The 14870-nt window shown below is 46.1% G+C and overlaps 1 protein-coding gene across 10 annotated transcripts in view; it reads right to left on the bottom strand.

Moving 5' to 3' along the window:
• SNX29 (sorting nexin 29) overlaps positions 1–14870 on the bottom strand; it is a 550106-nt gene that overhangs the window by 479911 nt on the left and 55325 nt on the right. For all 10 annotated transcript variants that reach the window (XR_004345666.1, XR_004345669.1, XR_004345667.1 and 7 more), the window contains 4 exons: positions 7257–7437; positions 4168–4238; positions 2740–2988; positions 197–572 (listed from right to left, as the gene is read on the bottom strand). Coding sequence is in view for 6 of the 10 variants with exons in the window: in XM_032604205.1 (XP_032460096.1) it covers positions 197–572; positions 2740–2988; positions 4168–4238; positions 7257–7437 (877 nt within the window). In the remaining 4 variants the exon portion in view is untranslated. The remainder of the gene's footprint in view (positions 1–196; positions 573–2739; positions 2989–4167; positions 4239–7256; positions 7438–14870) is intronic.

The following is a 14870-nucleotide window of genomic DNA, read 5'->3' as shown; positions in this document are numbered from 1 at the left end:
GTAAGTACCTTCAAATAGTATATATGCTCCCTTCTCCTTAGTTCTCAGGAGTGGAGCAAACTCATGCTCCTTCTTCTGAAATCGAGATCTGAAAAAGGAATGATGCCCCAAACAAACAGAAAACTTGCAGTCTAATTTCACCCAATACTATAGAAAGAGCCAGCCACCCTTCCTCAGAAGCTCAAGCAGAACTTACTTCTCCGGCGACTCCGAGTGGCCCGGGCACTTCTTTCCAGGTGTGCTCCCATAAACGTCGTCCTCATTCTCATCCACATCTTCATCATCGATGCTTTTCACATCGAGCTTCTGGTACCCAAACTCCCCGTTCAAAGACAGAGAATCGATTTTCCATGAGTTGCTGCTCTGACTTCCGTTGGAATTTGGCCCAAAGGGGCTTTCAAAGGCCGTCATGATATTGACCGAGGAGCGGTCGGAGTTCTCCTCTGAGCTTTCCCCTGCCCCAGGGATCTTCTTAAAAACATCCCCGGAGCTCTGCTCGTCTTCCTCATCATCAAACGAGATGATGTTAGTCACCTTCTTTTTCTTCTTCCTCTCCCTTTTACACTTGGCATCTGGCAAAAGATATGAGAAAAGAAAAAGCAGGCAAGATAAAGCGATGATGGAGCCATCCTGCTTCTAGACTGTGGAAAATCTCTACTATTCTACTAAAAACTAAATCTGAGATAAACTCAGATTTCTTTTAACCCTTGGAAAAAAAATTTGTCTACGGGAGACCAAGCAAAATGGATGTGCGCCTCTACCTCTGATGTGAACATATACGCCCTAGAGTATATATTACAATCATTCCTTCTAAGCAATCCTTCCAAGCACTTTGATTAAAAGGGTGAATCATTATTGAAATGAATCGTATTGTATCAAATGGAAGTATCTTTGGAAGATATTCTCATGGCTGGGACCAAGCCATGAAGACCAAGAAAATCAGTTTAGGGATTGTAGTCGACTGTCTAACAGCCACAATTCCTCCCAGCCCAGCACAATGCCCCTTTGCAGTGGGGCTTTGCTGGCCCCCATCAAGGGTGCTGTCTATTTCTCCACTCTCTGGAATCCAGGCTGACTTAGTGCTCTGCTTTTAAGAACAGAATGTGGCAGAAATAACAGTGTGTGAGTTCTGGAGCCTAGGCATTACCCTCATGGAATGCTGCCCTGAAATGACCATGAAAGAAGCCAGTCTAGCTTACTGGAGGATGGGAGACCATGTTGGGGGAAACTGAGATGCCCCAGCCAAGAGTCAGCACCAACTCCAGGTGCATGAGTGGGGCCATCTTGAGTCTTCCAGCTCAGTCACCAGCTGAATGAACCCCCATGAGGGAGCCCAGGTGAAACCACCAGAAGAACCATCCTGCCAACCCACAGAATCATAAAAAAAATAATAAGTTGTGGTTGTTTGTTTTAAGCCACTACATTTTGGAGCGTTTGTTACACAGCAAAGGCTAACTGAAACAGAAGTCAAGACTGCCTTGGTGACCAGCACTTAGACGAGCCGGTTTGTTCACCCATCTTAATCATCAACCTTGGGTGTGAGGCACTTTGGAGCCGATTCCAAAAAGTAAAATCCATCTAAACCAAGGTGTGACGTGGTGATGCTTCACCAGTGTGTCCCAACTCTGAGACAGTGTCAAAAGCAGGTTCCCAAAATGGACAGAAAAGACACTCCTTTGGCCAGTTTTTGTTCGTTTGTTTGTTTGTTTGTTTGTTTTGTCCATGCTGCATGGCATGCTGGATCCTAGTTCCCCGACCAGGGATCAAACCCGCACCCCCTGCAGTGGAAGCATGGAGTCTTAACTACTGGACTGCCAGGGAAGTCCCAAGATACTCCTTTGGGTATGCAAATTCCAGCATCTCTGGTACACAAAGTTATCAACAGTCCTGTTTCTATGTCATTTGCGTGGGGTCTGCTCGAGAAAGAGAGGGCAAGACAGATAAAGCCAGTGTGCACCTAAGACTCCATGGAATTCTGAGTCTTCACCATCATTAATAATTCCAAAGGGATGACCATGATTACTGCTTTGTTTAAGGGATTTGAGAATACCAGGATTAAGCTCTTATACCCAAAATTTCCAATTTTGCTGTTGCAATATTCTGGATGTCCCAGAAAGTTCAAAGGGTATTGTAAACTTCTCACAAAATTGATCCTAACTGAATCAACTTTCCTTTGCCTCCTCACAGCCTAGAGTCAAAGCTGACCAACTCCTCCCTTCCCCCGGCCTCCACTTAAATGTCATCCCCGCAACGGTATACATTCTCCATAGCACCCTGAGCTGGGCTTTCACCCCACTTATCAGAAGGATAATTAAAGAAATGAATGGATAAAGGAATGAAGATCAACTTCCCCTGGCTTCACGTGACCATCACACCCTCCCTTTCAGTTTGCTCTGACTGAGCTGTTGGCTTGGTTACCCTATCATCTTCACATCTCAGGAAGGCTCTCAGATCCCTTTCCAAGTGAATAAGGGTAAGAAAGATAAACACATGGGGACTTCCCTGGCAGTCCAGTGGTTACGACTCCGTGCTTTCACTGCAGGGGGCACAGGTTCAATCCCTGGTTAGGGAACTAAGACCCTGCATGCCACACAGTGCAGCCAAAAAAAAAATTAAAACGATAAACACAAACATGAACTGAAAATAGGAGTGCATCAGATTTCACTCCCCTTAGCGCTTTCAGATGACACAATCTGTCATCCTCACCCGACCCTCTGTCCCCCCCTCGTTCTCGCTCACCGGCACTGATGTGCTTGGACACGACGGGCAGGTGGTCGGTCTCCTGCTCAGGCCTGATGAGGATGGAGACGGCCGAGGATGCCGTGATCTCCCTGAAAAGGCTGCTCACTCCTTGCGTGGATTCCTTCAGCAAGGAGGTCACATTCTGCGTGGATTCCTTCAAGAGGTCCGAGACGGTGGGAGCAAACTTACTCTGCCCGTTTAAATCCTTGTTGTCAATGTTAATCGCGAAGAGTATGGAGTTCAGACCTGCCCCCAAAAAGGGAAAAGCCTGGTGTGTCTGCTGTTCAATAGTCACACTCCAACACAATAAACAAGCTGCAGACGTTATAGTACACAAGAGGGTACACACTCGTCTCAAATGGTGATAAAAACCACCCACAAAACTGGGGTCAGGAGATACCCGCTATCACTGGAGTTGAGTCTTTCCAAATTCTCTCCCTATCCGTCAGGAAGACAAATGCAAATAAGAAGTCAACCGTGGGGAGGTTAAGGAATAAGTTCTGAGGTCGGACTGCCTGGGTTGAATCCTAGCACTGCCACTTACATGCTCTGAGACCTTGGGTCAAGCCATTCATGACCTCTGAGCTTCAGTTTCCTTATCTATAATAGGGGGACAGCAGCATCCCTTACAGAGTATTAAAGACCATCACCCATCGAAAACAGCTCAGTAAGCAATCAAAACATGTGTACCAATATCATTACCATTATCACTTTAGGCAAAAACTTGCCCTGGTCTCCTACGGCCCACACAGGACATCATGGTCACCTGACTTTTCCTCATCAATGGACAAGCCTAACATAACTCTCAGTAGGTGGGACTCAGTGCAAACTTTGAGGGAAGAGAGAAAAAGGAGGCAACAAAGGATGTGGAAGAAAGAAGCAAGTTACCCACTTTACCCTTTGAGTGACAGTCAAATGTTAAACAATTTAACGATTCATCAACTAGCATCAATGCAGGGCTTTCATAGTAACAAATCATGTACTTGACTCTTTCTCACATCTCATTCTCTCACAGCCCTATACAGGTGACTGCCGTGCTATCAGGATTCCCACGTCACAGAAGAGAAAAGTAAAGGTAAAAAAGCTCATAGGATCTGCCCCAGGCCACCTGCCAGACAGGGGCAGAGCTAGGCTTCAAAGGCAGGTCTCCTCCTCCAGTTCCCTGGATCTTTATATTACACTTGCAAAGCCATGGCCAAAAACCCTCAACCCCATGCTTTCCCAGCCAGGGCATCAAATTCTAGATAAATGGACTCAATTGCTCATCACCACTAAAGGAAGGACAGCGGCAAGTGACTCATTATTAATTCGGTGAGGAGAGGGAAAACCAGAGCATCCCTTGGAGTTATAAATTCACTCCCAGGCAGCCTCTTCTGCTCACCAACCTTCACAGGAGCCCCCGCCCTTGGCCCTGGCCAGGCTTACCAGCTGCCATGGTAGGAAGCATGCTAGACCTTTCTTCATCCATCACAAAAGCCCAGTCTTCATAAAAAGTGCTGCAAATTGGAAAACAGAGGGAAAAAACTCTGAACAGTGGTTCTCAGCATCTGTCAGCCAAACAATTCCCACATATGGTTCCCTGGAAAATCCATGCCTGGTTATCCCAGAGTGGATATACGAGGTCTCTGCTGGGCTGAGGCTTCTGGTTATAAACAAAGGATTGAGCGCATATATCCTACAACTTCCTCACTGGTCCCCTGAGATCTTTAGAGTCCCCTGAGCTTGAAAGTACTGAGATAGGCATGAGATGTACACGTGGTATTTCTGAAGCAGAAAAGGAGAAGGGGACAAACAGGGGTGACTTCCACTCAAGCTATGTCTCTAAGAGACAGAGAGGAAATCCAAGCCAGCCCACAAGGCCCCCCTGATTGGGTTAATACAAGAAGAGACAATTTCAGTAAGAAATTATAGTTCCATGGCTCCATCAACCAGGGCATTTGTATATAACACCAGCTTGGGCTGCAGCCCAAAAGCCCAAGTTACCCCTGGAAAGGGCTGGGAAGCTAAAAAGGCCCACAGATCTAAACAGCAGTGGGGGAGGAGGGGGACAGAAAGGCCTACAGGTCAGTCCATTGTTCGAGGTCATTCAGCAATAAATGGTACAGACAGGGCTCCAAAGCAGGTCTCCCAGCCTCATTCCCCAGCTCTTTATCTGATCGCCCGTTAAGCAGTAACAAGCAAATACCCTCACCCCTCAGACTTCCCCGCCAGGTCAGAGAACCCTAAACTAACGGAGTCAAAACCCAGTTTCACTGAAGCACAGTCAGTGACGGGTGACCTGGAGTTCAGCAAGAGACTGGATACAACTAACAGAAAGAGAAAAGAAACACATCATTTTCAACATACTCAACCTGGCAAAAATGTCAATGGAAGCACAGACTACATGTTCAAGGTGACACTGCAACTAGACCTCTGATTCCCAAATTTGTGATTCTTTACAAATTGGAGCCAGTTTTCATGCATGTAAATGAATTTGGTTTTCCCACATCAAGTTAGAGTGGCTAGTGATTCAGGTAAGTTCAACTTTGATTCTTAACAGCTGATTCATTTCAACTGCTCACTATTACATTCAACCTTGACAATGAGAGCACAACTCTGAACTACAGCTGTCCCTTGGTATCCATGGGGGATTGGTTCCAGGACCCACTTCGGATACCAAGATTTGCAGATGCTTATATAAAATAGTGTAGTACAATTGGCTCTCCAAATCTGCAGTTTCTGCATCCACGGATTCCACCAACCACAGATCTTAAACACGGTACTCAATCTACGGTTGGCTGAGACCACAGATGCAGAACCTGGGGATAGAGAGGGCAGACTGCACTTGTAAATGATCTGCTGGAAAGAGCTTCACACACACACACACACACACACACACACAAACTATTATAAGAAACATGAGTATGTTTTCCTTAATGAAAGCTGGTTAATGCTCAGATGTACACACAGACATTCGCAGCCTCCCAACTCAAGACCCTAAGCAGCGCACAGGTACAGCTGATGCCAGTTGTTCTGGCCCCCATCCCTACCATTTCACATCCACAGGGTCTGAACACACCGGACAAGGTACCACAAGCAACATCAATAGGAGAACTTCAAGGGTATCTTTAACAGCCTTAGTGCACAATCCCAGAACACCTAACAAACTACTGGTAGAGAGGTGACCACAAGCAACAGAAGAAACAGAAGAGGAGACTTGAGCCAGGGAATGCACAGCAATATGAAATCACAGAAATGCATCACGGCACTAAGGAAACGCCAGCTTAATGAATTAACTGACATGCTAATGTTGAGGATCTGGGCTGATGTGGAAGTTATTCAAGGGTCCAGGGCAGAATTGACCACTGTCCCTTTGCATCATCAGGTGACACAAAACAACATGTCTAGTCCACCCTTCTCAGAGGGAAAATAACAGCGAGAGAGAAAGGGACAGGGAGAGGAAGACAGGGAGAGGAGAAAAAGGTCACAAACACCAGCATACAAGAAAATGACAGAAGAAATACCAACACGTTAGCAGAGTTATGTCTGTGCAATTTATGAGTGATTTAAGTTTTGCCCAGAGGGTTCTACAGCATCGCCAAATGTTCCTGAAGGGAATACGGCTGACTGCACTATCGCTGATGCACATTCAGTGCCATCTCCCCATGGCTGTGGGATAACCACACCTCACCCACCCTGCTGAGCTTGCCTGTGGCCATGTAACTTGCTGGCCAATGAAATATGAGTGGGAGTGAGCATCACAGCGGGCAGAGGCTTTAAGAGCCAGAGCTTCGCTCAGCCACAGCCCCTTGTCCTGCCTTGGCAATCAAGAAAGTGTATGTAGAGATGGAGCCTCTGTCAGCCTGGGTCCCTGAGATGAGACCTCCCACCCATGACAGACATGCAGCAGGGGGAAGAAATGAACTCGGCTGTCTCAAGCTAATGAGTTTTATACGATGCCTGTTATGATAGCATAACCTGGCCTATACTAACTGACAGAGTGAACTTTATGATCAAGAAAAAAAGAAAACAAAATAAAATGAGACGTTGTTTAATAATAACAAATGACTTCTCTCCCCAACTTAAAACTTCCCTATTTCTTTCCATCAGTTTGGGGTTTATTAACCTCAAAAAAACCAAAAGGAGCTGTACAGTACACAGCACGCAAGGTGAGACACAACATGAAACTGGGCACTGAACACCCAACATCTAAAGAGAAAGAAATTCTGCATCCGAAAGAAACCCAGATTAAAATTCCAGCAAGTGGGGCGCAGGCTGTGTCCTAAGACAACAGCTCTCTCCACACCCCAGGCCTTAATAATAACAAGCATCTATTGAGTGCTTGCTGCATGCAGCTGTCATGGGGAGGGAGCCCTTTACAGGCATCCTCATTTAGTCTCTGGTCGACTGTCCCCACAGCACAGCTGGACAAGCTGGGGCTGGAAGAGGGGAACCCAGCTGCCCCAGATGCAGGCGGGCAGATAGTATGATGGTCACCCCCTGGCGCACTCCCTCCCCGAGCCCCTCTGAGGTACCTGAGCCTGCTGTGGTCGGCCAGGAGCATGTGTAGGTAGCGCTCCAGGGAGTGTTCGTTGAGGGCGCAGCGTAGCCAGGCGCGGCCGCGGCCCACGTCCGAGGCGATGTGGCGCAAGGCGTAGAAGCGCTGCAGCTCATGCTTGCTGAGGACCTCCTTCACATAGAACCAGAACACGGGCTCTGTGGAGACAGTGGGACCGCGCTGTGGGACGTGCATCGTTTGAAGAGGAACACCCTTGGGCAGTTTTTGGTTTTGTTTTTTTTATTGGAGTATAGTTGATTTACCATAATGGAGAAGAATATTAAGAAAGAAAGAATTGCATATATGTCCATGGGCAGTTTTGAGGGTTGTAAAAGAGTTACTTCTTAGCACCAAAAAGGAAGATACCCGAGAGTACATTGAAAATAAAAATGAACCCCCCATCCACCATCCAGAAGTGACAACCAACATTAACATTTTCGAGTCAGTCTTTTTGCCTGCACTTTGCTTTTTTATACAAAATTGACATCTGTGAGAGCTGAATTATGACCCCCAAAGAGAGCCATATCCTAGTCCCTGGAACCTGTGCATGTTACCTTTTACGCCAAAAGAGACTTTGCAGGTGTGACAGGTCACGTCATTACAGGTGTGCAGGTGTGTCCTTACAGCAGAATGACCCCTGTAAGGATCTTGAAATGGGGAGATTATCCTGGGTAGTCTCTGGGGGCCTGACGTAATCACAAGTGGCTTTAAAAGAGTAAGGGGGAAGGAGAGCTGATGCAGAAGAGAAGGCAGTGCCATGACCAGGGAAGCACAGCCTGAGTGATGCGGCCACAGCCAAGGAATGCCAGAAGCCACCAGAAGCCGGAAGAGGGAAGGAACGGACCCTGCCCTGGAGCCTCCAGAAGGAACCAGCCCTGCCATCACCTTGACTTTAGCCCAGTGAAACTGACTTTGGACTTCTACCCTCTATAACTATAAGAAAATTAGTTTGTGCTGTTTTAAGCCACAAACTTTGTGGTAATTTGTTAGAGCAGCCATAAGAAATTAATACACCAACACATTGTGTGTTGTATATGTATATGTATGTATGTGTGTATATATAAATACACACACACGTAGCTTTGTATCCTGACTTGTTTCTTTTCTTGTCTAGATCATGAATATTTTCCTGTAACATGTAAAGATCTCTGAGAATGTGATTTTTGATAGCTCCCCAGTTAAATACAATTTATTTCAGGACTATTGGGAACATAATATAATGCCAATTTCCCCTGTATAATGCTTTGAACATCCCTGTACATAACTCACTGTTCTTGTTTCTAGTTCCTTAGGGGAGATTTCCATAGGTCTGAGCAGATTTAAGGCTTTACGGAAAGCTAAGAAGTTTGCTTTTATCCATAAAATAGTCATCGTGTCACCTCACATCCTGCTTTTCTTGTCTACGTGCACACAGATGTTTTTCATAGGTGTAATTCTAGTGTATACCTAATTTTGTAACCAACCTTCTTTACTTAAGGACAGTCATCAACACTTTTCAATGCTGCCAATAATAACGGCAACAATAGCGATGGCCGCTACTACTTATTGAGCATTAACTACGTGCCAGCCATTGCACCCAACACTTTCCATCCGACCTCAGTCCTCACATCCACCAAGGCCATCTCCATGTCAAAGACAAGGCTGAGGCCCAGACAAGTGAAGTAACTGGCCCAGTGACACACGGTTATAAGTGGTACAGCAGAAAGGGACCTCAGAGCTGTCTCCCTGCAAACCACTTCATCACACTGCCTTGCAAAGTGAGGGGTGCTCTGCCTCCTTGAAAAGGATCACGTTCACAACTGCTCGATATCCCGAGGGGGAAACTGCTGAGTCTCTGCTGCTAGACGGGGATTCTAATCCAGGAGCTAAATAGGCTCAGACCCCTCTGAGAAGGTGACAAGAGCTTTGAAGCTTCCTTCCAGAAGGATGTGAATACACACATCTCCATAAACTGGACAGCAAGTTAATAAGCTCACTCTAAGATTGCAGTTCGGCTCAAGTAGCACAGACTGTATTCTTCCCAGTAGCCACAAGCTGGGCGAGGCTATGGGCCGCCAGGTAGACAAGAAGGACTCGTTCTTAACAAGCTTCCAGTCTAGCAGTCAGGACAACAGGTGAGGAGGTCTTCAGCGGAAGGACCCTGGGCAGGTCCCCTCAACCATGCTAAGCTTCAGACTCCTCTCCCTTAAAGTAAGCCCCAAAGTGCAGAATCACCTAGGGTTACTGGGGTAACTGGAGAAAAGGGGGGTAGAACACTGAGCATGACGTCCAGCCCATGATGACCAACCACTGTTTGCTAAATTATCTTTTTACCCAAGAGCATTCATGTTGCTTCCTCTTTTCCTTTTTCTGCTAACAGCATCCAAATGTGTGTGTACTTATGAGTGTGTGCATGCATCTGCGTATCAAGTCAACCTCTGAGATCATTTAGAATAAACATCTCAGGAACGACTGGTAAAACCACCAGCAGGGCAGTTTACTCAGAATACCTTCTGTCTCAATCCCTAAAAGCCAAACTAATCCCCTTCCGAAACCCATTAGATCAGCCCAAACCGCACAAGTGCAAACAGGCTTCTTTCTACTGGAAGCCTCTCTTAGAATTTGGTAAGAGTACCACTCTGGGCCAGCCAGCTGACCAGCCAAAAACTTGTTTTGTAACCCACCAGACAACCATCAGTACATCCATCACGATTCCAATCAAGTGACTCTCACCTGCATTGTCTTTCCTGAAAACTGCAGTCACCTCCCTCTGACCCTGAGTATGCATGAAACACCTCAAAGTGTGTTTTCACCTTTCAATTTCGCAAATTGCTTACCGATACAGAATCCTTCTAGAGCCTGCCTGGGTGATGCTGCTGACAATCATTATTACCCCAGCAGGGCTCCGCTTCCACTGCCAGAATTAATGTGGTCTACTTAAAGCACAGCTCACCTGCCACTTAAAACTTGCAGTGTCCATAATTTAATTTGGGAATATACACTTATCTCTTGTTGCTTTAAACCGGAGGCTGATTCCAAAAGTGGGTGAGGGCTTCTGGTTCCCCCAACTCCTTAAAGCCATCTGCCGACAAGAACAAGAGCTAAGAAAGGGGCACTGAGGTGAGCTACCTAGGGGCACCTGCTGACAGAGGATGATGAAAGCACGGGGCCTTTGGCAAAGCTTCTAACAGGCCTCAACTTTAATCGATGCCAAGAATTCAAGAATGCATACTTTGAGGGCAAAATCCCTGGCGCGAATTCTACTTCAAGCATTGCGTGACCTTCGGCAACATAGTTTGTCCTTCATTTTCCTCATCTGTAAAATGCGGAGAACTACCTGCCTTTGAGGTTTGCTAAGAGGGAAAAAAAATGAGACAATAAAGCATGATATGAAGTGCTTAGAACCAAGGCAGGCAAACGGCATCCCTTTCCCTTTTTCTGGCAGCTGCACCCCTCTTTCCTAGGGGAACCGTGTTCCATTTGGTTCCCTGTGAAGTTGCTTTTAGCACTACCAAACTCTCCCTCCCACAGGGGTGGGCAGGTAACCCAAGCTGGTCAACCACCTGGCCACAGCAGGGCGGGCGCCTCAACTTGCCTCACTCAGCACCCCCTCATCCTGGTCCTGTTTGATATTTTGTGGGACTTTTGCGTGACCTTTGCGTGATGGATTTTTTTCTGTATTAACTTTGATTTTTTTTAAATATTGCATGAAAATATTATTTATCTTGATCGCTGAGCTTTTGGTGTTCCCTTAAATTCTGTGGCTGAAGTGAGTGCTTCACTGGCCTCACCCTGGACCATGGGGCCCTCCCCACAACTTCTGCCTGAAATGCTAGAAGAGAAGCCTTGTCTCCCTCCAGAACTGAAGTCAGCAAACAAAGGCCCAAGGGCCAAATTCAGCAACCCCACCCCTCTTTTTGTAAATAAAGTTTTTGTGTTTTTTTAAATTTATTTTTGGCTGTGTTGGGTCTTCGTTGCTGCACGGCCTTTCTCTAGTTGGGGCGAGTGGGGGCTTCTCATGGCGGTGGCTTCTCTTGTTGTGGAGCACGGGCTCTAGGCACGCGGGCTTCAGCTGTGTGGCACGCAGGCTCAGCAGTTGTGGCTCGCAGGCTCTAGAGCGCAAGCTCAGTCGTTGTGGCGCACGGGCTTAGTTGCTCCATGGCATGTGGGATCTTCCCGGACCAGGGCTAGAACCCGTGTCCCCTGCATTGCCAGGCAGATTCTTAACCACTGTGCCACCAGGGAAGCCCTGTAAATAAAGTTTTACTGGAACACAGTCACGTCCATTTGTTTACAAGTCACCTGTGGCTGCTTTCCTGCTACAAAGGCAGAGCTGGGATGTTGCTACAGAAACTTATGGCCCACAAAGCCTAAAATACTTACTATCTGATCCCTTAAGGAAGTTTGCCAACTGCCGTTCTAGAAGTAGGAACTATAACTGTCGTGTAAATCTGGCACTTCCTGGGTCCATTTCCCCTATCAGGTAGAGTGGCCACCTGGGAAAGATGCCAACCCACAGAGAAGCAGAACTGGGAAAGACCAAGGGACAGATGTAGGGGATGCTACTCCATTGGACCCAGCTCAACCCCTAGTTTTCTTGGGTACTTCAGTCAGTAAGTGCCCTTTGGCTGTCACCTGCAACCAGAAGAAGCCTAATGCAGGGAGCTAGGGCAGGTTCTTCAACCAACTGACAATCATTTTGGGGGCCAAGAACATGGCAGGCCCTGAGCAATGCATGCACACATTCAACGGGTGATGGCATCTCTCAAAAATAAACACACATACAAAAGCACTGCTCAACAATAAACAGAAAACCCAACTACAAGGAGCTAGGCTCCTTGTAAACAAAGAAAGGCTTATTTTTCTTAATTACTTAGTCTGGAGGTAGATAGCTGGTTCAAAGGCTCTATCATGGGCAGAATCTCTACCCTCTACCCTCGCTGTCTCTGAGGACTGTCAACACTCTGGGTCTCACATTCACAATTGGAGCAGAAGAAAGAGGTTAAGATACAAGTCAGTTCTTGGGAATTCCATGGTTGTCCAGCGGTTAGGACTGTGCACTTCCACTGCAGGGTACACAGGTTCGATCCCTGGTCGGGGAACTAAGATCCCGCATGCTACAGTGCAGTCAAAAATAAATAAATAATTAAAAAATAATAATAAAGCCAGCTCTATCACTCCCTTTTTTCAGGTAAGGTTAAGTTACCCCAGAAAAGCACAAGGGAGTGGAGAACATGTCAAGACTGGCTAAATCACTCATGAGCCATGACCTAGAGAAGGACATCCCACAGCCGCAAGCAAAATCAGGGTTCTCTTAAACCAAAGAAGAAAAGGGGAAAGGATTCTAGGCAGGAAGCTAACAGAATCAGCCATACGTCGTATCAACCATTCCAGGAACAAAAGGCAAAACCAAGTGCTTCCATATTCCAGCCTGAGACCTGGGCGAGCAGAGGTGTCCCCAAATCCCAGTCACACCCCAATCTGCATGAGCCCGACTACAAGAAACAAACGCAGTGGCAAAGCAGAGTTTCCAATGAGGGGGCTGTAGCTCTGTCACGTGGCCATCTCCCAACCAACTACAAGACGCCTCCTGGAACTAGAACACAGGGGCTGTGCTTTAACCGTGAAGAACACATAATTAAGACTTGTACGAAGTATGTAAACTTAGGACTTTTTTTTTTTTCGCTTTCTTCAATTGCAGTAAAACATACATAATAAAATTTACCACTTTAACCATTTTTCAGTGTCTAATTCAGCGACATGAAGTACATTCACAAGGTCGTGCAACTATCACCACTATCCATTTCCAGAAATTTTTCATCATCCCAAACAGAAAGTTCATACCCATTAAACACTAATCTCCCCCATCCTCCCCTCCCACACCCGCTGGTAACCTCTGTTCCACATATGTTCTGCCTCTACAAATTTGCCTCTTCTAGATTCTACGTATAAGAGGAATCACACAACACGTGACCTTTTGTGACTGGCTAATTTCACTTAGCATGTTTTTAAGGTTCATCCATGTTATAGTAGGTAAAAGTACTTCATTTCTCTTTATGGCTGAATAATATTCCATGATATATAGTATATACCACACTTTGTTATCCATTCATCTGCTGATAGACATTTGAGTTGTTTCTACCTTCTGGTTCTTGTGAATAACGCTGCTATGAATATTTGTGTGCAAGTATCTGAGTCCCTGCTTTCAATTTTTTTAGGTATGCATCTAGGAGTGGAATTGCTAGATCGTTTGGTAATTCCATGTTTAACTTTTTGAAAAAACATCAAATTATTTTCCACAGCAGCTGTATCATTTTACTTTTTTTTTTAGTAAAGATGGAATTGCCTTTATTTCTCTGCAACTGAAATTAATTCTGCTATTAAATTTCCTTCCAGTTAGTTTTTAAACTCCCTTCTCTCAGAAAAAAACTAAAACTTGCCAGTTAAAGGTAACTTAGCCACTTCCAGTTTTTTTTTAATTGTAGTAAAATTCACTTAATATAAAATTCACCATTTTAAAGTGTACAATTTAGAACTTGATACATTTTTTTAAATATTTATTTATTTAGCTGCATTGGGTCTTAGTTGTGGCACACAGGATCTTCGTTGCCGCTTGCAGGATGTTTAGTTGCAGCATGCAGGATCTTTTAGTTGTGGCATGTGGGATGTAGTTCCCCAACTAGGGATCGAACCTGTGCCCCCTGCATTGGGAGCGTGGAGTCTTAGCCACTGGACCACCAGGGAAGTCCCGGAACGTGATACATTTTTAAAGAATGAATATAGATCCATTTTGCTGTACACCTGAAACTAAAGCAGCATTGTAAATCAACTATACCCCAATAAAAATTTTTTAAAAAAAGAATGAATAAATGTACCATGATCTGAGATGCTGGATTGCTTTGGAAGACTTCAGTAGATTTAAACTTAAACACCCCTACTGACTCTACAGAACAAGTGCCAATTATCTGGGTAGAGGTGAAAGGAGATCACAAAAATAAAGCAAGAAAAGGAGGATATATTACCACTTACTGCCCGGACGTGACTGGGCTCCCCACTACCTCTCCATTTCACCTCGTCCCACTCTCCCTGCCACTCACCCTGCAACAGCCTCACTGGTCTCCTGGCCGCTCCTCCAACCAGCCAAGTCTACTGGTTGGAGGGCCCACCCAGCCATGAGAACAGAAACCACACCAGCTAGGCCACTGAAGGAATTTCAAACAGGACATCTGTTACAGAGCTTTTGGAAGAGCCAGAAAGCCAAACAGGAGATAATGAGGGCACCCAGAGATAACTGACGTCAGAAAGCTAATCCATCCCTAAAGCCAGAGGAACAAAAGGTCTTCCCAGGCAGTGTAACCAGGGTTGCGGGCAACAGCTGGACTGTGGCAGAGGCACCTAGGAGGAAAGTGGGGGAACAAGGAAGGCCTGACCGGCAGCCACGGGGGACCTCCAAGGACCATGAAGGAAGCACAGCCATGGCTAGAGATGCCCCCTGAAGCAGGGCTGAGAGGAAGAAATATTCCAGCTCCCTTCTTCCTCTCACCTGCTGACCGTATCACCACCTCCCACTGAAATGATGGGCAAGGGGACCCGGGAAATAGAGTTTGCAGGG

This window comes from Phocoena sinus, chromosome 15 (assembly GCF_008692025.1).
Source record: "Phocoena sinus isolate mPhoSin1 chromosome 15, mPhoSin1.pri, whole genome shotgun sequence".
Taxonomy (NCBI): domain Eukaryota; kingdom Metazoa; phylum Chordata; class Mammalia; order Artiodactyla; family Phocoenidae; genus Phocoena; species Phocoena sinus.
The sequence above is the reverse complement of the archived record's forward strand: the minus strand, read 5'-3'. Positions and strand labels throughout refer to the sequence as shown.